The sequence below is a fragment of the Lontra canadensis genome, unplaced genomic scaffold (genome assembly GCF_010015895.1).
Source record: "Lontra canadensis isolate GAN:19392208 unplaced genomic scaffold, GSC_riverotter_1.0 scaffold4, whole genome shotgun sequence".
Lineage (NCBI taxonomy): Eukaryota > Metazoa > Chordata > Mammalia > Carnivora > Mustelidae > Lontra > Lontra canadensis.
Genome location: NW_022630998.1, coordinates 5,678,881 through 5,699,649, shown reverse-complemented (window position 1 = coordinate 5,699,649; position 20,769 = coordinate 5,678,881). Strand labels below are relative to the sequence as shown.

General features: G+C 42.0%; 1 protein-coding gene across 2 annotated transcripts in view; it reads right to left on the bottom strand.

Moving 5' to 3' along the window:
• The window catches only part of NREP (neuronal regeneration related protein), a 28,994-nt gene extending 20,943 nt beyond the window's left edge, over positions 1 to 8,051 (bottom strand). The window contains exons 1-3 of one of the 2 annotated variants that reach the window (XM_032844964.1): positions 7,990 to 8,051; positions 7,548 to 7,589; positions 6,165 to 6,229 (exon numbers count right to left, since the gene is read on the bottom strand). In XM_032844964.1, coding sequence (XP_032700855.1) covers positions 6,165 to 6,167 — 3 coding nt within the window. In that variant the 5' untranslated portion in view covers positions 6,168 to 6,229; positions 7,548 to 7,589; positions 7,990 to 8,051. Of the gene's footprint in view, positions 1 to 6,164; positions 6,230 to 7,547; positions 7,590 to 7,738; positions 7,868 to 7,989 lie in introns of those variants that run through there. The other variant, XM_032844957.1, reaches the window with a different exon arrangement.
• Between the last annotated feature and the right edge of the window lie 12,718 nt (positions 8,052 to 20,769).

Genomic DNA, 20,769 nt, shown 5'->3' with positions numbered 1-20,769 from the left:
TTCTCGAGAGAAAGAGGTTAACTGTGCTCCCTTCTTCCTTCGCAATTCCTTGTAGCGAGGGGGTCTTCCTTCTATCCACCGCTCCACCCCAGCCAAGGACAGTGAGAGGCACCAACACAATAAGCTGACCAGAAGTATGTGTAAGTCTGCGATCTTTTCTGTTGGGCACAGTCCAAAGGCAAAGAACCTGACAGGTTGGAACCTGAGTGACAGCCCTAGGCCACCTTTAAGATGCCGGCTTGGTGGTGGCTTCCTCTGACTTAGCACATCAAATCCTGACTTCTAGGTCTAGTTTGTGAGGTCTGTCCTTGACAGCAGAGAGGCCCTAAATAGGAAGGAGGACAGTCCCCACTGTATAAAAATGCACCATGCTTACTCTTGCAAGTAAGTGTATCTTTCTAACGCAATCCCTTCATCTGGAATTCACTTCTCTCTCATCTAAATCTATCCAAATATTTCTAATTCTTCATTCACTTAATAATTATTAAGGACTAGTGTTAAGCCCTAGGGATAAAAAGCTCAAGAAGGCATGGTATCTGCTCTCAAGGAGCAAAGAGTCCACGTCTAGGTTTCAAATTTAATGCCAACTCCAATCACTTATTACTGAGCTCTCTACTCAGGCTGAATAATGAGAATGAGAATCAGGCTTGATTGGCCTATCTGCCACCAGGATAGTAGGAGTTAGTGGAGGTGTGCATATTTGCTGTCTCTGGGTCTAGCTTAATTTCTACCTCCTTAAAAAATTGTTTCCTCTACCATCCCATTCCCCAGTGTTCAATAACATCATTCTTCTGCATCTTACAATTTAGAACCAGATTATACCACCTGACATTAAGTTCATTGCACACGTTAGTCTTCCTTCCACAACTAAAATACAAGTCGACCGAAGGCAGGGGGCCAAGTGTGCGTCTTCCGTAATGCGGGAGAACGAAGCACCAATAAAATGCTCAGAAAGTACTTGTCCAGTTGGCATGGGAACAGACGCGCAATCCTACAACTAACTCTTCTCATTCTCTTCAATACTTTCAGTCATGGCACCTTTGTGTTTTCAGGGTCATTTTCATAATATCACAGAATCAGATTATACTAGAAATAAGTGAGGGCTTTGAAGTTCCAGTACTAGGGGGTCAGAGCTCCCCCCGGATCTCGGAGGGGATTCTTAGGGCTATGGGAAAAGTTGCTGTAAGCTTTGAGCGCCACAGCTGGATTGAGCCCAGCATATCACCCAGCATATCACCAGGTTGATCAGAGTGTGGCTCTAACAGCTGGTCATTGCGAACAATTGCAAGCCACTCTCTTTTGGCAAGTGGCTTTATGGCCTAACCACAAATTTGGTCTCTTGTTAATAAATCATGGAAAATAATTTACTGTGAAAACTAAAATTACATTCACTTCAACTTCCTAGCTCGTAGAAAAAGGTAAGGATACAAATTACTTCCAGATCACTAAAACTAAACATGATTCAATCATTTAGGGTGAACTTTGACAAGTCCAACCCAATATTTATTGAGCTTCTAACATGTATTTAAAACTTTATTAAGCAGTGCATATGAAGTTTATGAACCCTCTGGGATCCTCTAAGTTATTTGGTCAACAGAAGAAATGAATATGACTCAACCAACAAATAATGCAGGACAGTATAATCTAGTGTTACACCCAGGTTAATAATACCAAGTCATTGCTACTAATAACTGAATTGATATTTAGAATTTAGTCGAGAGCCATGTTAATGCTTAAATCCCAAGCCATTAGAGCTGCTAATACTTGTCATGCACTAGCAGATCAATTTCAGGGTCAATGCTATTTTTTTTTAAACCACTGAGACAGAAATCCTTGAAGCTGTCCCTACCTGCAAAATATGTCTAGAAATATCTATTTCAGATAAATTTAGACCCAATAAATGGTATTTTTAGCAACCATAATTTCTACAGATGTGGGCTAATATTTATGGTTAATCTGTTTTCCAGTTCAAAGCAAAAGAGCAGTTTAAAATTGGAATCTTTTAATATATCTTGATCAACCAAGATGACCTAGCCCAAGTACATTCAATACATTTTCCTCTGATGTATTCAAACTGGATTTGCTGATAAGATTTCCTTATCCCCAGTCTTTTCCTGTGTAACAAAGAAATTACACAGATCATTTAGGCAAGTCCTTCCCACTCCTCTATCACTCTAGCAACATTTTGAATAACCAAGACGAATCAGGAAGTCAAGCTTTTTTGTTTTGTTTTAGGCACAATTATTCCAATAAGTGATCAATGCTCCATTTCACTTTGGCTGTGTGGATAAGACTTTAAAAGAGTTTTTAGCCAAAAATACCACTAAGAAAAAAAAATGTGCCAGACCAAGGAAGCCAGTAGTTCACCCCAAGGCTCCCCACTCAGTCCAAGGTGGGTGAATGCTTAATGTATAACACTTATCATTTAGAGGTCCCTCATCTAATTTAGTGAAGTATTCGTATTTTATTGCATTGTTCTGAAGCAGTTGCATTTCAGAAGTGTGTTTTTCTACTTTAGAAGTATTAATTTTAAAATTTAAAATAAAGTGAATTCCTTTAATGTACTTATGATGATCTGCTTTACATACCAATTTTTAAGAATTCTATCAGGTTAAAATAGAGTGACACTCTGAGTAGCTGTTTATTCTAAGATTTCTGCTCAAATGTCTTCTCCTGCCTGAATTATCTATATAACTCCAAAGGAAGCTGGACTGGGTTTGTTAAAGCTGGATAGAAAATCCCTACTGTCCTAATTCCCCAAACAATCCCCAATCTCCCCCTCACAGTGTGCTGGAAGGCCTTGTGTAAGATAGCACCATATAAAATTACCCTCCTAGGTACTCTCCAACATATCCACAATCAACTGAGCAACCTGTAAATTTACATTCCAAAGCCCAAGGGCACAGCTACCAATAGGACCTCATCCCTCCTCAATCTTTGTCTTTCTCTTTAAACAAGAAAACCTTATGTTAATGGAGAGATTATTGAAAGAGTCTCCTTGTAAACCCATGAATGCCACTTCACAGACTGTACAAAAAGCAGAGCTCTATGAACAGTACAATAGAGTCAACTCATCTTTTTGAAAAGCTCAGCATCAGCCTTAGAGAGAACTTGAATTGTTCCAATTCCTAGATCTCCATTAAAACATAATGAGTCCATGTGTAGGTCACTGTGAGTCTGTGGACACACATATGCACAGGCAAGCTTACTGCACAGAGGGTGATCCTGTTCAAAATCAGGACTTAACCTGGACACTGGATTAAATAATTCATTTTTTTCAAACTATCCAATAAGATCATCTGCTCATTCTTTAGCATTTTCTTACCACTGACGTACCTGAAGCAAGTACCTTGAAAATAAAACACCTAAATACCAAAAGCCCATATAAAATAGATCTCAGAAATTCAAATTTAACAGAAAGCCAAATATAAATTAAAGAAATATGGATGCTCTCTGGAGACTCACAATATCTTGTTAATTGCAAAAATAAATAAATAAATAAATAAATAAAAACTTAAAAGGGCAACTGGAAAAATGCATGTTTACTAGATAACCTAAAAAGTTCGGGAATGGGTTACTGAACTAACACTCTGGTCAACTAAGACACAGCAAACTATACTCAAAATTACATCTTTTAACAGTGCTGAGTTGTACAACACAATACATTTTATCTATATACATGGTGTGCCCCCGCCACCCGCAATTGTGCTCAGAGAATCCCCTACACAGAATACAATGTGATTAGTGCCTGGGAGAATTAACAAATTGTTTTTTTGTTTAATAAAGGCACTCTAGGATTCTTGAGTTTCTTCAAATTATTGCTGTGGAACATCATCATTTTAGGGTTTATAAAATGTCTAGATTCTGAATCTCTCTGTTTTGAACTCTGAGGTCTACCAGTAATTTCTTACCCTGGAATGAGCTGATTATAAATTCGTATTTGGCATAAGCTCTTAACTAAACCAGCTAAGTACACTGAAATTAGATCCTCTTTAGTGTTTCAAATTATGTAAATGGAAATACACATTTAACAGAAAAGGCATGTTCATCCATTTTCCAGAGGCGGCCAGGTGTTAGAGCTACTTCCTCCCCAGCCAAAGTTTCCATTGTACACAGGCTACATCTTTCCGCTAAATAAGCCAGTCACAGAGATCAGCAAAGTAATTCCAGTTTTAATAGAGGAAGGAAAATAACTTCATTTTGCCCAAAAGGAGAAAAGGAGGTGCCACTAATAACGGTTTTTTAAAGAATAAAATAGAAACTTTTTTTAAACATTAACATATGCAAAGCCTTCTAAGAGCGCAGGCCTCCCGGAATAAGCGAATTGCTAGAAAGTTACTTGGAATCACCCACAGACAATAACTGTCGGTGGTTTCATTTCAGGCAATGGGCTTGTGCCAAAAGGGACTGACATCTTGATGAAAGGATCACCAAAAAGTTGTGAGAATTTTTCCATGAGTAAAAATCCTTCCAAGAGCAACAAACTGTGATTTCTCATCCTGCCACCATACATAAAGGACAACAGTAAGAAATTAACAACATGTAATAATAATTCAGATTTACTCTTGTGCATTCAAATCGTTCCAACTTCCATTCTCGGCTTTGGCACACACGCTGGCCTTTCACGAAGCTCACTGCACTCACTAACACAGAAACATGATATTGACTCCTGGAGCGTGACCTATAGGGCTAGTTCTGACAGGGTAAGCGGTCGGATTTATGTCTAACCAAACTGGTCACTGGACATGTTACAACATACATGAACCTTCATGGTCTAACTACGGAGACACAAGGGGTAAGATTCTAGATAAAGAGCTACCAGACAAGTGGATGGGGCCAGTCTCAGTAAAAAGAAAAATACTTTGTGACAGTGCATTTTATTACCATCCTAGCACTCTGAGACAATGACTGATTAGGAGTTAATATGAAGTTAGGAATGTTCATGCAAAACCCCCTGACCAGTTTAATTTTCTGCTCATCCCTTTTGCCCTTCCACCTCATGTTCCTTAATTTGGCCTCTACGCTCTGAGTCGGAGCAAGAGCTATTTTACTTGAGGCTTTGACACCCACCTGTTGAACTGACTGACGGGGAGGCATACACAAAAAATAAAGAGCTTACTTGCTAATAGGATTCAAACTGAACTCATTTAATTGCTCTGATTCATTCTTCGCCTTGGAAGCTTATACTTGGGTTGTTCTCAAAGAAAACATCCAGTATATCAGATTCGATTTTGATTCATTAAATTCCACCCTCGTTTAAAAAAAACAATAAAACCCTAAAACTAAATTTGGAAAACACACATTCTAAGTGGCAAAGAGGTGTTTTAGAAAGTATAAACATCTGCAGTGGGACATGTTGTACTTAACTGAAAAGTTGGACATTTCTGTTATGTTTTTGCAGTCCAACCTTATTTCCAAGGAGGACATTTTTTCATACGAGGCCAATGTACTTATTCAACGGCTTCTGATATGTATTTCATCTCTTTTGCTCTTTAATCAGTCACCAAACACGAAACTGCCCTCTCTGTGGATCATAATGCTTGTCTGAAATAGTCACACTTTCCTTTAGAGGTAGCATGCTTGGCTTCTGAAACTGAGTAATGCCCCTCAGAAGTGAAGGTACAAGTCCACAAAAAGTATCAATACCATTTGAGATACAAGAGACAGAGTGTAGTAATATCAAAGTCCAAGCTCTTCATATACACTGCTCTTAAGGCAAGCAGATACTATGGCTGTTTGGTTAGCAGGACACAGACTCCTACTCCGTGGGTAAGTTCTAGCTATCTCTAAACTAGGACCCGCTGCTTTGTCTGAGATCTACTGTTGCCCCCTCTTCTCTGCGTGTCACAACACATCACTCTTCTTAAAGAACAGAACAGTTTCCGTTGTTCAAGTTAAATAAATCTTCACTTCTGAAAGAGGAATTTCAGTCTTCTATTCAAAATGATTGCAAATCAAAAGATCTAATTCACCACATCCAGCTCATATAAATTGCTGTACTGCAAAGCTCCCACATGCCAGAGAGAGAGAGAGACCCTTTTAAAGGTCAAATGGGGTAGGAACAATAAGGGGTTGAGGCAGGATGAAGGCGGGTGGTTGATATTTACATGAAATAAAGACTGACAAGAATCTCCTGAGAATCCCCTCTGATGACCCATTCTTACCATTTTGAGACTCGCTAACAGTCTTGGCCTCGCACCCTCCCTCTCTTCAGTCCAGGGAGACCAACCTGCAAAATATGTTTAAACACAATAGACAAATCGCCTCACCGCAGGTCCGCAAATGAAAAATGTCTGTTGAAAGGTTACGGACAAATAGCCATTTTCCATGGTTAAGATAAGTTACATGCAAATTATTGTAATCACTGGGGCTTCGGAGAGAGCTTTCCAAGGGTCTATAGGCTTAAATAGGGGACAAAGGAATCCCTGGTACCCGCTTTGCAGAGTCCTGGGCTATTCTTAGTGTTTGGTTCATCTTTAAATTGAAGGAGTTCAAAAGGTTTAGCAACTTAAAAGTAGAACCAAGTGATAAAGATAGATTGTTTTCTGGCTGCTCTTTGTTCCCAGACATACTACTGGCAGTATATTTGCAATCAAGACAGCAGAATAGGAATCAGCCTTCCACCGTGTAGTGTAATGCCTCAGAGTGGATATTTTTGGAAATGGCACTGCATTACATAACCTTCCGTGTTTAAAAAAAAAAAAAAAAACAAAACACTACACTGGGGGGGAAAAAGTCAGGAATATACACCATTATGCCCTTCTCTCTATACCAAACAAACACTAATGTATATGCTGCAGTGATTTTCCTCTCAGCCTTCATGTCAGCAGAACACAGTTCTTTTGTTAACATAAGTTATGACAAAAATTAAGATGAATGGAGAAACTAAAAGTTCTCCAAGAGGGTATCATAAGCTCTTAGAGTTTTCCTATAATGTTATCATAGATACACATAAATGCAAATCAGATTATTATCATCATCAAGCAGAAAGCAGTCATTTCTTTTTAAGCCTTCCCTCCCCCAAAGTTCAAGTGCTTTATAAGAAAATGCAGAAAAAGTGTTGCAAGATCGAATGTCTGAGAAGACCCTTGGCGGCGGCAGCAGCGCGGAGAAAGTAATAAAGTGTACGGATGGAGGGACACGAATTCATTTAATCAAGAGGGTTGGGGGGGGGGCATGCACCAAAGTGCACCTAATGCAAAGAAACAGAAACAGTTCCTAACAATGCTTTATGAGCAAGAAGAACAAAAATTAACCACACCATCAAGCAAAAAACCCCACCCCTTCCCAAAAGAATTCTCCCTCTTAACTTGTGCATTAAAAAAAAAAAAAAAAAAAAAAAAAAGCCCAAGTTAAATTCCAGCCTTAATGCAGCAGGACCAAAATACCAGTATTTCTTCAAGGTACACGCTTCGGCTCTTTAAAATTGAGAGGGAAGAAGCATGAACTCTGCAGGGCTAAAGGGTCCAGCTAAGAGCAATGGCAAGAAATCGACACAAAAGAGAAAGCAGCGCTCCCGGCCGGGGATGGGAATAGCATATACTTACAGACAAAAGCCCCGCTCCCTGTTCACTCTCTCCTCTCTACACCTGAAACACAAATGTGGATGAAAAAGGGCATCATGCTAGAAAGACAGCTGGGGGTGGGGGGAGAGGGAGAAGGGGAGGGGGAGTGGAGGGGGAGGGGAAAGGGGTGGAGGAAGAGGAGAGAGGAGGGGGAAGGGAAACAAAACCCAAACCGGCTTCACTTCCAAGAAGTGCAGCCGTGGAAAAAGGAGGAGGGGAAGGTCTCCCTGCCTCCCGCTCTCTCCTAGAGTGTGTGTGTCTCTTTCTCTAAGAGTCTCAGTCTCTCTCGCTCTCCTCTCTCTCTCCCCCTCTCTCTGCTGCCAGTGTGCTAGTGAACAATGAGCTAATTCTGATGGGGCTGGCGCAGCGCCAGCGCCCCAGCCTTGCTGCCACTGTGCGGCCGCGGCGGAGCCAGACTGCTTACTCGGCAGGAATCGGCGACTCGGGGCCCCATCGGCGAGCGGCCAGCGCGCGCGCGCCCAGGCACCCCGCACCCCGGGCGCCCTGCGCGCCGCGCCGCCCCCACTGCACCCGCCCGGTGGGGAGGGCCCCGGGGGACATAGGGGCCCCTGCAGACCCGCGCACCGCCCCGGCCCCGGCCCCGCCCCGGAGCGCGGCGCGCGCACACCCCGGCCCGGTCTCCCGCCCCGGGCGGGCTTCTACGCCTCGACGTGCGGTTGCTTTTCAGACAAATAAGGAGGCGGAGGAGGCGGTTTGGGGGCGCGCCAGGCGTGAAGGCGGCCAGAGCGCTGCACAGCCCGGCAGGCCGCCAGGCCGCGGGGAGAGGCGGCGCGGCCCGTACTGTAATAATAAACCTGCAGCAGAGGGCATCTGAGGGAAAGAGGACGGCGACGGGCGGCAGCCGCCTTCCCTTTTATGTGCCTGTCCCGAGCGGAGCAGAAAATGGTGCCCGCCGGCGGCGCGGAGCCGCACACCGACACACAAAGAGCCGTGAGGCACGCGTTTGCGCACGGCCCGCCGGCCCGCAGCCCCGCCGGCTCCGCGTGCACGCCCCAGTCCGCAGGAAGCCCGGGCTGGGGAGCACCCCGAAGGCCCGGCCCCGAGGCCCCGTGGCTGCGCGCGCACACTTGGGCACACGCTTGTGCAGGCAGCACGCACGCGTGCACACTGCTGCACGCGCCCGAACAGGCAAGAGCGGCGACCTGGTATGATCAGCCCGAGACACATTCCCCTCTTGCTCCTTTTTCATTGAAGGATTTAGCTTGTTACCCGTGCTCTTTGCCCTACTAAAATCATACTTTTTAAATTCGCAGATTGCATTTTTAAAAAAGTGCTTTACATTTCAGATTTTTTAAAAAATTGTTCTTATTTAAAATCTATCTTCATAGTAGTGTAACAGCTCAAAATTTTGCTACAACTTGGTTTTGTTGCCAACAAAACAGAATTATCATTTTATGGTAAATGTCAGATGTTAGAGGAGATTATTTCCTAATTATAATGCTTTGCCAAGAAGATAGATATAAAAGATCATAACCTCTTCTAAATTTACATTCACATTTTAGTTCTAATCACTGAAAGCAGTGTTTTCCCACCACAACAGAGAAGACAGACAAGAGGGTGCTGGGGAGGTAGAATTTACAAAAACATGTTTATGGATGGTCTTATTTTTTAGATTTAAGGTTTTTGGGGGTATAGATAGACACACCTTAAATAGCAATATTTTACACTCTTAATTCTGAAGAATAAATTATCTATAAAGTTGTTGCCAGGCCCATAGATCTTTCACACTACAAAAGCCACTGCCGAGGCAAATCCTTATTAAGCTGCCCGTGAATGTGACACATAAGGGACCAGCTAGGAGTTTACCTGAATTAATCTAAAACATCACATTTTTCCTGCAAAAAACTTACCTTGGAGCCATTACTAGGAACAAATCGAAGACACAAAACTCATCAAACCTTCTAAATGCCTTCAGAGCCAATGTTCACCTCCCAGGTAGATGGTCTGGGGAATGAGTCAGAAGGTGGGACAGGAAGAACCTCAGGCTGCTTCAGTAGGTCTAAATCCCCAGAAGTCTGGTTCAAAGGCACCTCAACATTGAGATCTTTGGCCTCAAAAGTAATCTAAGAAGGCACTGTACTTCCACATCAATCAAAAATCTATCCCAGGAAGATATGTTCAAAAATTACTTCTATAAGAAAACATACAACACACGGACTCTAATATTTATGCAAAACTTACTAAGATGCCCTTTAAAAACACAGAGAAATTTGGGATCTATTATATGTTATTTTTTTTATGCTATAGCCACAAACATACGGGTGACATTGGTTGTTTTTTTTGTTTGTTTGTTTGTTTGTTTTAAGAAACAAGAACACTGGGTCACAATCATAGTCTATTTACTGTGTTCCAGAAAACGGTTACAATCTGACTATCGAAGAAACATTCTTGAGCCCTTCTGGGTAGAGGAGACTGTACTAAACACTTGGACATGAGGGAACTCGCGCCACGCCACCTCACTCAGGAGATGTGAGGATAGCCGGCTCCCGCAATCCTGGCTAGCACACTCCAGCCCCTCCCATCTGTCCTGCAGGTTGTACGGCAGACCCACTCTCCTGAAATACCTTTCTAATCACAGCACCCCCTGCTTCATTACAGGATAAAGACCCCACTTTAGCCTTCCACTCAGATATCACCACAGTGTGACCTCAATCCAATTTTCTAGCTTCATCATCCAGTTCTTTTCCAGTCGTAGAATAGCAGCCCTCCAATTCAGTCTCCTTGATTGCTTAGGGCATACATTTATCCCTAGACCATTCGGGAAGCAAAGTCACGCTAACACTGACTTCCAACAGGATGCCTCAACGTCAGTGCTGTTGACTTCTGGGGCTCAATGATTTTTTATTTATTTATTTATTTATTTATTTATTTATTTTTAATTTATTTATTTGACAGATAGAGATCACAAGTAGGCAGAGAGGCAGGCAGAGAGAGAGAGAGAGATAGAGTGAGGAGGAAGCAAGCTCCCCTCTGAGCAGAGAGCCTTACGTGGGGCTCGATCCAAGGACCCTGGGATCATGACCCGAGCCAAAGGCAGAGGCTTTAACCCACTGAGCCACCCAGGCACCCCTGAATGATTTTTTGATGGGGCCAAGGTGTGGGGCAGAGGAAGGGAGAGGTCCTATTTCTTGTAGGATATTTAGTGGCATCTCTGCCATCTACCAACTGGATGCCAGTAGCAAACCCTGGTGGTGACAAACAAATGTGTGTCCAGAGATTGTCACATGTTCCTTGAAGGGGCAAAGTTGACCTTGGTTGAGGACCATTGTCTTAAACAATCAGATCCATTTGTTGAGGTGGGAGAGGGGGCCTCGCCTGAGTCATGTGGACTGTGTGCAGGAGGGACAGAGACCTGAACAAAAGCAAGGCGTTCTTAGGAAAGATGGCAAAGAAGTGGGCAATATTCTTATCTTCATGGAATCTGCAGTCTGGAGGGAGGGGGTGGAGAAGCAACCTAAGCCAAAGCTGCAGCACGGAGTGATAAGGACAACTGTAGACCAAGCTCGGAACAGGGCACCCTGCGAGGTCGGAGGCTCCTTTCTCAATCAGACCAGGGGGCTCCAAGACAGTTTTCTAAAGGAGGCGATGCTTAAGTTGAATTTGTAAAGAGTGAAGAAAAGCCAGCAAACTGAAGAAGGAAGAAAGTGACATTTGGGGTAGAGGCAGGGGTAAATCATGATCTAAGGAATTTGCTTGGTGACTGGGGATAGCCAGGTGATTCCAGAAGGCAAGAATCCTAGGTCAGAAGCTGACCCTTGTGTTCTGTCCTTTGCATGGTTGCCAAAGAACATTCCGTCCAGGGTTTGGTCAAAAAGAGGATAGGCTTGGGGCACCTGGGTGGCTCAGTGGGTTAAGCCTCTGCCTTCAGCTCAGGTCATGATCCTAGAGTCCTGGGATCCAGCCCCACATTGGGCTCTCTACTCAGCGGGGAGCCTGATTCCCCCTGCCCCCTCTGCCTGCCTCTCTGCCTACTTGTGATCTCTGTCTGTCAAATAAATAAATAAATAAAATCTTCAAAAAAATTTCATCTTTTCAAAAAAACATTAGAATAGGCTTTAGATGCAGACTTTTCCTTCAATCTCCCGTAGGTATTTCATTCTCAAATGTATCTTCATATACTCAAATGCATCTCAAATATATAGTCTTGTAATTGTGTTTATTTTCTGTTTCATTCATGGTTTTGGGTAACAAGTTCCATGAGTTTGGGCTCCGGGCAAAAGGCTGGATGTAAAGTGGTCAGAGTCAGTGCTCTGTGACCCCTGAGAACTGATTTAACCTTCTTTACTGTTTGACTGGGGTTTACACCAGAAGACCAGAGTGCTGTGTTATGGTGAAACTACAGACTATGTTTGACCTTTAGCTGCAGTTACAGAGGCTCAAACAATAGATATTATAAGTAACTTTATACAACCAAACTTATACAATGTATTTTCTCTGAGCCTCATCTCCTAACCCCTTCTGCTCAGTCTCAATGCTGCGTAGCATGACTCTTGGACCTTTTCACTTGCTGTACCTGCTGCCAGAATGGCCCTTTCCCTTTCCCCAGTGTGTTTCTTGCTTCATAAATTTAGGTTATATATCACTTCTTTTAGGAAATGTGCTTTAAACCTCTGGCCTGATTTAGAAAGGAGTCTTTGTGCTCAGGGGTTGCCACTGTCCTTATCACACTGCTGTAACCTTGGCTTTATTTTTCTGTCTTTACCACCAGACTGTAAATTCCATGAAGGAACAGACTATAGTAGACATTTCTGGTAACTTGCCTGACACCCATTGTTTCTTTCCTCCTCCTCTTTCTTAATGAAACCCTGATTTGTCCTAGTCTTCCTCCTTCCCAACGCCCCCACCCCCTCATCCCCCTGCCATATAGTCCCTAAATTCCAGGGAAAGTGATTCTGAAGAACAGACCCTGGTGGTTTTAGCCCATCAGTGTATTAAATTGTTTGGAGCTGATAATGGGCTATAGATAAGCATGTGACCTAAGTTCAACCAGTCAAACTGAAAGGAAAGAATTTTATTGCATGCTTGAGCTAAGAAATTTAAATTATATGCTTAAAGCAATATACAATGATCGATGATATTTAATCTGAAAGTGACATGAACAGATTTTTTCCCCCCTAGAGAGATTATTCTTTGCGCAATTCAGAGGATGCATTTGGGTAGAGAGAAGGGGAAGAATTGAGGAAGTGAGATCAATTAGGAGACTATTTAGAGTAATCCAGGTGAGTAATCCGGAATGGCCCATGGGAAAGGAGAAGAGGGAAGGAGGCAGAATTGCAGGGTTCCTTGGGGGCTTGATAGAGTACTAGAGATTAGCTGGAGAAAAGAGTCTAGGATGATCCCAGATTTCTGGCTTTGTGACTGCTCATGCTCCTTCCTAAAATGGAAAATATGGGAAGAAGAGTGGATTTGGGAGGAGAAGGGAGTGACAATGAGTTCAGTTTTATACCTACTGAGAGTAGAACCCGTGTAGTCTATGTTCCAACAGCAAGCCGTGAATAAGTTCCTTCTTGCCATCTCCCTCTTCCTCGTGCCTCCTTCCTAAGATGGGTTGACTCGTGTCCCCTCCAAAATTTATATGTTGAAGTGATAACCCCCAGTACCTCAGAATGTGACTGTATTTGGAGATAGGGTCTTTAAATAGATAATTAAGGTAAATGAGGTCTTGAGGGTGGGTCCTAATCCACTGCGACTTTTGTCTCTGTAAGAAGAGGAGATTTGGGCACAGTCACACACAGGAAAGCCCATGGGAAGACATAGGGAGAAGACAGCCATTTACCAGTTTCTTTCTCTCTCGGTCTCTAGAGCTGTGATAAAATAAATACCTCTGGTTTAAGCCACCAGGTCTCTAGAGCTGTGATAAAATAAATACCCCTGGTTTAAGCCACCGAGTCTGTAGTACTTTACTATGGCAGCCTTAGCAAACTAATGCACCTTCCTTGCACCAAACATCTGGAAGGGTAAAAGATCTGTAATATTTCTGTTTGTTACGAGTTTGGGGATACTATAAAAATGGAAGGTCCAAGAAAGATCTGGAAGCTAAAGAAGTAATATGTTCTCCAAGGACAAGGCTTTGTCCCAATCTAGAAAGTCCCATTAAATATGTATATGAAAGTTGGAGTTGTGGAGGCTCATCTGAAATTCAGGGTCCGTGGTTCTCAGAACAGCATTCCGAAACACATAGGGAAACCTATTTATGATCTCGCCCCTGTCTACTTGCAAGTTTCCAGCTGTATTTACACAGCTGGTGAAGGCAGCACAGATGAGGATTCTCCCTTCACCACTTAGAAACCCACACTGAGAATAAGTTCAGAAAATGCCTCCGTATTTGAAAATTCAGTAAGCCTCAGGAAGGAACACAAAACATCAAGAACCAAGTCACTGATACTGGGGACACCGGCAATGAACGGAGGAAAAATAGGTGTAAATTGAGCAAAATATAAAATATGAATGTGGAAGCAAATTCAGGATGACTTATAACCCATGCCACTCTAGAAAACGTAGTGATGAGCATAGCATTTAAACTCTTTTTTTTTTAAAGATTTTATTTGTTTATTTGACAGACAGAGATCACAAGTAGGCAGAGAGGCAGGCAGAGAGAGAGAGGAGAAAGCAGGCTCCCTGCTGAGCAGAGAGCCCGATGTGGGGCTCGATCCCAGGACCCTGGGATCATGACCTGAGCCGAAGGCAGAGGCTTTAACCCACTGAGCTACCCAGGCGCCCCAATGAGCATAGCATTTAAAAGATCAAGGACAAATGTAAGAGGTGAGGAACTTTTGAAAATTATGGTACTCACAAGCCTATATTTTGTCCAACATCTGGAAATAATTGGAAATCCCTGGAAAAGTCAAGTTAAGCTTTCTAGAGGTGAAGAACAAGCTAGCTGTTGTAGAAACAAAGAGATAAATGGAAGGAATGTCTCAAAGGAAGATTTATCCAGATTATCCTACCCTACAAAACAGACCATATGAAACACATTTAAAAATTTGCCTTCTGCTTGTCTTAAAAGTTATCTGAATGGTGAAGCAAAACTTTAAAAATAATACTGGTGGTTAATGCTGTTCCAAAACAAGTAAAAGGAAATTATTTTAAAATTCCAGTGGGTGTGCACCCTGTATGTGTGTATGTGTGTGTTAGCTAATTACCCTTAACAAAGAATGTTTTTATCCTATGGGAAATTCTGAATTTGAAAAGTGATTAACGTAATCAATGTGTATTCTCCATAACGCTAGAGAAATGCAGAATTAATACCCTAAAAGACTCACAAACTATATATCATTACATGATGTGAAGGTAGTGCTTGTCTTATTGTTCAAGAGGTGGAGTAAGAAAAAAATGTCCTTAGATTTAAATGTCCCCGATACTGTGCTGTGTTTATAGTGTTCCATACATACTAACTCTAATTCTGAAACTAACTTGAGCAGCTTGAGAGCTGAGCAAAGTTCTGTCCCCATTACTGCCATCCTCAGACTCTAGGATTCCAGAGAGCCCAAGATGCCCAGGGATCGCGTTTGGGGCAGCTTCCCCACCTGACCACTCAGTGCGGGAAGGAGGGATGGAGGGGCTGACACCGAAGAAAGAAATAGCTGATTGGAAGACAAGGCTCTTTGTCTTCAGAATGAGTTTTTTCTTCTTCTCAGAAGTTGGGGTAATTTACCTCTTCTCCTTGTGGAGATACACAAGAAGCCCTAGTCAGAAGCTTCAGATATCAGATTCCCCTGGAATTCATAAAAATACAGATGTAAAGGATAACGGAAGTATTTGGGTTTAACTAATAATATCACACGTTTGTCATACTTTTTACACATGCACACACACATACATATATATATGATGGGGGGAAAAGGAGAAAAACAAAGGGAGCCCTTTAGGATCACAGCTCAGTTAGTGAACACGGATTAGACTAAGTCATGACTGCACTGCATTACTTTTTGCCAAAGGCCTCCGTTGCCCCAAGACTAGCATTTGCAACAAGCACTGCCCATGTGCAGGCAGTTACCTCATGGACTCCTTGTACCGATTTTGTGACATCCTCACCTCACAGATGAATAACTGAGGCAGAGAGAGGTTACGCCCTCCAAGCGCCCAGCTCGATGTCAGTAGTAGAGCTGGGACTTGAACCCAGAAGTCTGACTCCAGAACCCATTTTCTTCTCCACCATGTTCTCAGCTCCCCTGCTGTGCACTGAAATCTACAAAATATATCCAGATCCGGTGGCCACTGGTTAGCCCGTCCCTCTCTGACTTCCCCTAATTCTTGGCTATACTCTCTGGCTTCTCTGACTTTCTCACAGACTCATCTTCCTTCTAGACCATCCATTCTGACAGTTTACAGAAATGAGATGGTCCTTTAGGCAGAAGAGTTTGTTAAAAAAAAAAATATCACCTAAACTGTCCCTAAAACAGCTTGTGGCCCTCTGAGGTGATCAATTTCTTTTATAAGTGGTTTTGAGTTACACTATATACCAGTTACGCCACCAAATACTGGTAATGATATACCGTCCGAAAACACCGAAAAACCCAGATTCTCTTCTCCCGCTCCACACGTACGCACTTACACACGCAACTATGCTTACAGTTCCTTTTGAAAGCACACAGATTTCATAACTTCAGGTTCATCTTGGCTTTGGCCTTGAATGTAACCCTTTCGTTCTAAATTAAACACCTTGCTTGAGTTGGAAAATGTGTCCTAATCGTTTCTTCAAAATAGTGTAGAGTTTTATTTTTGTTATCCTCAAAGGCATCATGATAAAATAGTGAGAATTTGACTCCGTGATTAGGAAGGCCCACGAGACTTCCCTGAGAATTCTGAGAATGTGTACTTTAAGAAGATGAAATCAGGACAGTTCCAAGAAAAATGGCCAGGTTTTCATCTTCATGGACTTGCCTTCATTTTGTGCCAAAAGGTCAGTGACTTAAAGCATCCAGCTGTAATCCCTCAGCTGAATTCTGATGAGCTAATAGGGTAAAACATGTCAGCTCCTCACTAGAGAGAGAACTCTTCAGGCAGATAATCAAGAACACAGGCGTAGAGGGGGCTGTGCAAGGCGGTGTTATCCTCCCACATACTGAATCCGCCTAGGAGATACCTGGAAACCTCTCCTCTTGGGTCTTCCTCCACCATCATCTACTAGGCCTTCTCGCTCTCTTCTCTTCTCCCTCTGCCTCACCCTCTCCTCCTCCTTTCATCCTCCTGGAGTTCTGTTGGTTCCTCCTCACAAACTCAAGTTCAAATGACTAGTCCCTTGATTTCTCCCCCATGGAATTAGGTGCCCTTTCAGTTCAGGTGGGAGACAGGGGCCAAAGGCCCAGGAAAGCAGTGGGTAAGTGCTTTTTCCTGAAACAGTATGACAAGGGGAGAACATTTCTTTCTGACATAAATCCTCTGGGTGGTAACTCTTCACTGGTTGCTAAGTTCAGAAACTTTTTCATTCCTTCTGCCAACAAATGTACAGTTTTACAGTCTTACATGTCCTAAATTCGTTTTGTCCACTTTTCATAAATTGCAATTTACTTTAGCATCTCTCCTACCCTAGGGATTTAAGGATACACATGAACAAAGCCTCCACTGGTGATACATAAACAGATCCTTGGGTATCCAAACAGTCAAGAATTTTGATGCTTCAACTTGAGTTAGGTGACCTGAGAGGAGACAGAACTGTATTTTTGCAACATATATGAAAAGGAAGATTTTACAGGCAAATTAATGAGATAAACATGGTTCAAGCTTTTAAAAGCCTAGCTTTATGTTTTAGTCGAGCTTCAGCACCTTTTCCGTAATTTTCACAAAATGTGCTGTAAATTACCAAAAACAAACAAACAAAAAAACCCAAAACAAAACAAAACAGAGCTTACTTATTAAAGTAATCCTAAAAGACCCATGCTTTGGAGTAGTTCAATGGCAACTCTGCTAGTGGCTTTGCAAGGTAAAAAGTAGCAGAAATCTCTGTCTTCAACATGGACGTGTTAGTCTCCTTTGACCTAGTGTCCCTGGCACTTTGCTATCTGTGTGTCCTGCAGACATCAGAAACTCATGTTACCCCAAACTGAAGTTACTTTCTTGGAAGTCTGGGAATATCTTCTGTTCTCTGTTTTTACAAATGGTCACACTTCCATGTGCTCACTCACATCAGGTGGAAACCTTCCTCAACTCACTCTTCTGATCATCTCTGGTTGGTGTTAAGCCAATACTTTAAACAGCATCCTTCAGCCTCAAGTCAAACATTACCACTATTGTGAAGCTTCCCTGATGACCCATTATGCCTTGTGACACCATTCATTCGATTCATTAAGTATTTGTTGAGCATCTGCTTATTATGCACAGAGGAAAAAGCTTAGCACTGGAAATAGAACAGTGAACAAGACAGAAACTGGCACTGTCCTAATGGAATTTAATTCTACAATCACAATTCATAATACAAATAAGTTAGCAAGCAAGGCATTTTAAGATAAAGAAAAACAATGTCTTAAACGATGTGGCAAAGAATGGCTTGGGGGTAAGGTGGGGGAAAGGGTATGGGGGGTGGGCTTTTTGAGCTGATACTTGAGATAAGACCTGCAAAATGAGCCAGAGCCAGCAGCTGAAAGATATAGGGGGTAAGCGCTCTATCAGAGGGGAAGAAGGCAAGGGCAAAGGTACTGTGTCATGAAATCTATGGAGTGTTGAAGGCATAGGAAAACTAAAGCGAAGATGAACTTTTTATTTTTTTTAAAGATTTTATTTATTTATTTGACAGACAGAGATCACAAGCAGGCAGAGAGGCAGGCAGAGAGAGAGGGGGAAGCAGGCTCCCCACCGAGCAGAGAGCCCAATATGGGGCTTGATCCCAGGACCCTGAGATCATGACCTGAGCTGAAGGCAGAGGCTTTAACCCACTGACCCACCCAGCTGCCCCAAAAAGATGAAATTTGAGGACTTTATCAAAATAAAAAGCTTCTGCACAGTGAAGGAAACAATCAACAAAACTAAAAGGCATAGGAGAAGCAAAGGAATAGAAGGTATTTGCAAATGACATATATGATAAAGGGTTACTATCCAAAATCTATAAAGAGCTTATCAAGCTCAGCATCTAAAAAACAAAAAAATCCAGTTAAGAAATGGGCATAAGATATGAATAGACATTTTTCCAAAGAAGACATAGAGATGGCTAACAGACACATGAAAAGATGCTCCACATCACTTTTCATCAGGGAAATGCAAATCAAACTACAACAAGATATCACCTCACAGCTGTCAGAATGGCTAAAATTAACAACACAGGAAATGACAGATGTTAGTGAGAATGTGGAGAAAGGAGAACCCTCTTACACGGTTGGTGGGAATGCAAGTTGGTGCAGCCACTCTGGAAAACAGTGTGGAGGTTCCTCAAGAAGTTAAAAATAGAGCTAACCTATGACCCAGCAATTGCACTTTTAGGTATTTATCTGTAGGATATAAAAATACTGATTTGAAGGGACACATTCACCCCAATGTTTATAGAAGCATTTTCTACAATAGCCAAATTATGGAAAGAACCCAAATGTCCATTGACTGATGAATGGATAAAGAAGATGTGGTGTGTACATACATACATACAGGCACAGGAATATTACTCAGCCATCAGAAAGAATGGAATCTTGCCATTTGCAAAAATGTGGATGGAAACAGAGAGTATTATGCTAAGTGAAGTAAGTCAGAAAGACAAATAACATATGATTTCACTCATATGTGGAAATTAAGAAACAAAACAGATGAACATAGAGGAAAGGGTTTAAAAAAAAAAAAAAGGAGTTGGAGGCAAACCATAAGAGACTCTTAACTCTAGAGAACAAACTGAGGGCTGCCGGAGGGGAGGGGGTGGGGTGATGGGCTAAATGAGTGATGGGCATTAAGGCAGGCACTGTTGTGAGGAGCGCTGGGTGTTATGTGAACTGATGAATCACTCAACTCTACTCCTGAAACCAATATCACACTATGTTAACTAACTGGAATTTAAATAAAAACTTGAACAAAGAGAAAAAAAAAGGCATAGAAAGAGTGTGATTGAGATAATATGGCTGGAGAGTAATGAGCAACAGAAAAGAGTAATGAAGATGAGATCATAAAGGCAGGAATTCTGGTTTAGCACATGCCCCATTGTATGTTAAGCCTTTCATTGTATCACCAGACTTTGGGGACCATTACTTTTGATTTTCAGACCCCTGATGTTTGACACAGTGGGTAGAACATCTGTTTAGTGTATAAATATGAAAGAATACATATTTTCCTTTAAAATAGAGTTTAAAGTGGCTAGTCAGTTCAAGATAGTGAAGTTTTACTAAGTGTTTAATAAATCATCAATGGTTAATTTCCAAGATGCACAGAATTTGCGGAGAGTTATCTAAACAAACTGTAGTTTCTCTCTTCAGTTTATAAAGATAGCTCTTCAGCATTTATTTGAAGCATTAAAATGATTTTTTTTTAATCCTTAACCACACCAAAACTCAAGTTTGATTTGGTGTCGGAGTTGAAATGGAGATGATGCAAATCTGACTGGATGTTGGGAAGGAAAGATAATGAATTATTCCTGATGCCCCTCCGTGGGCAAGCAAGGGAAACAAGCATTAGAGCTTGACTTGAATGAGTTCTTTCAAAGTATTCTCCAACTCTCACACACAAAACCATTTTTCTCCTAGGAAAGGAACTTTAAACATAGAAGATTTGGGTTTCACCTGAAGAAGAAAAAGTGCTCAAACTTCTATCTCTCATCTGTGTTAATGTCCTTTTTTTTCTTTTCCTACAGCTGTTAGGAGAATAGCACCGATAGTTCATTTAGAAACAATGAAATGATGATGACTGGATTTAAGTGGTAGGTAAGGGTATATGAAGAATGGACCCAAGTCACAAGAGGAGCAGCTGTGTGTTCTCATGGGCGCTGTGTTAGGAACATTCACCTGCATAATTTCCCTTAAACTTCACCAAATTCTTCGAGTTAAACATTCTTTAACTCATTTGAACAGATTTTAATACAGTTTAACAGATATGGGATTACTGAGTAAATAATTTGCCTGAGCCAACCCATGCTCACACACAGTAAATGACAGAGACAGGACTTGAAAGCAGGACTGACTGACCAGAAGCTTCTTACTCTTTTACACATATATGTTTTACACACACACACACACACACACACACACACACACAACTGAATATTTATGTTCTTTGTATA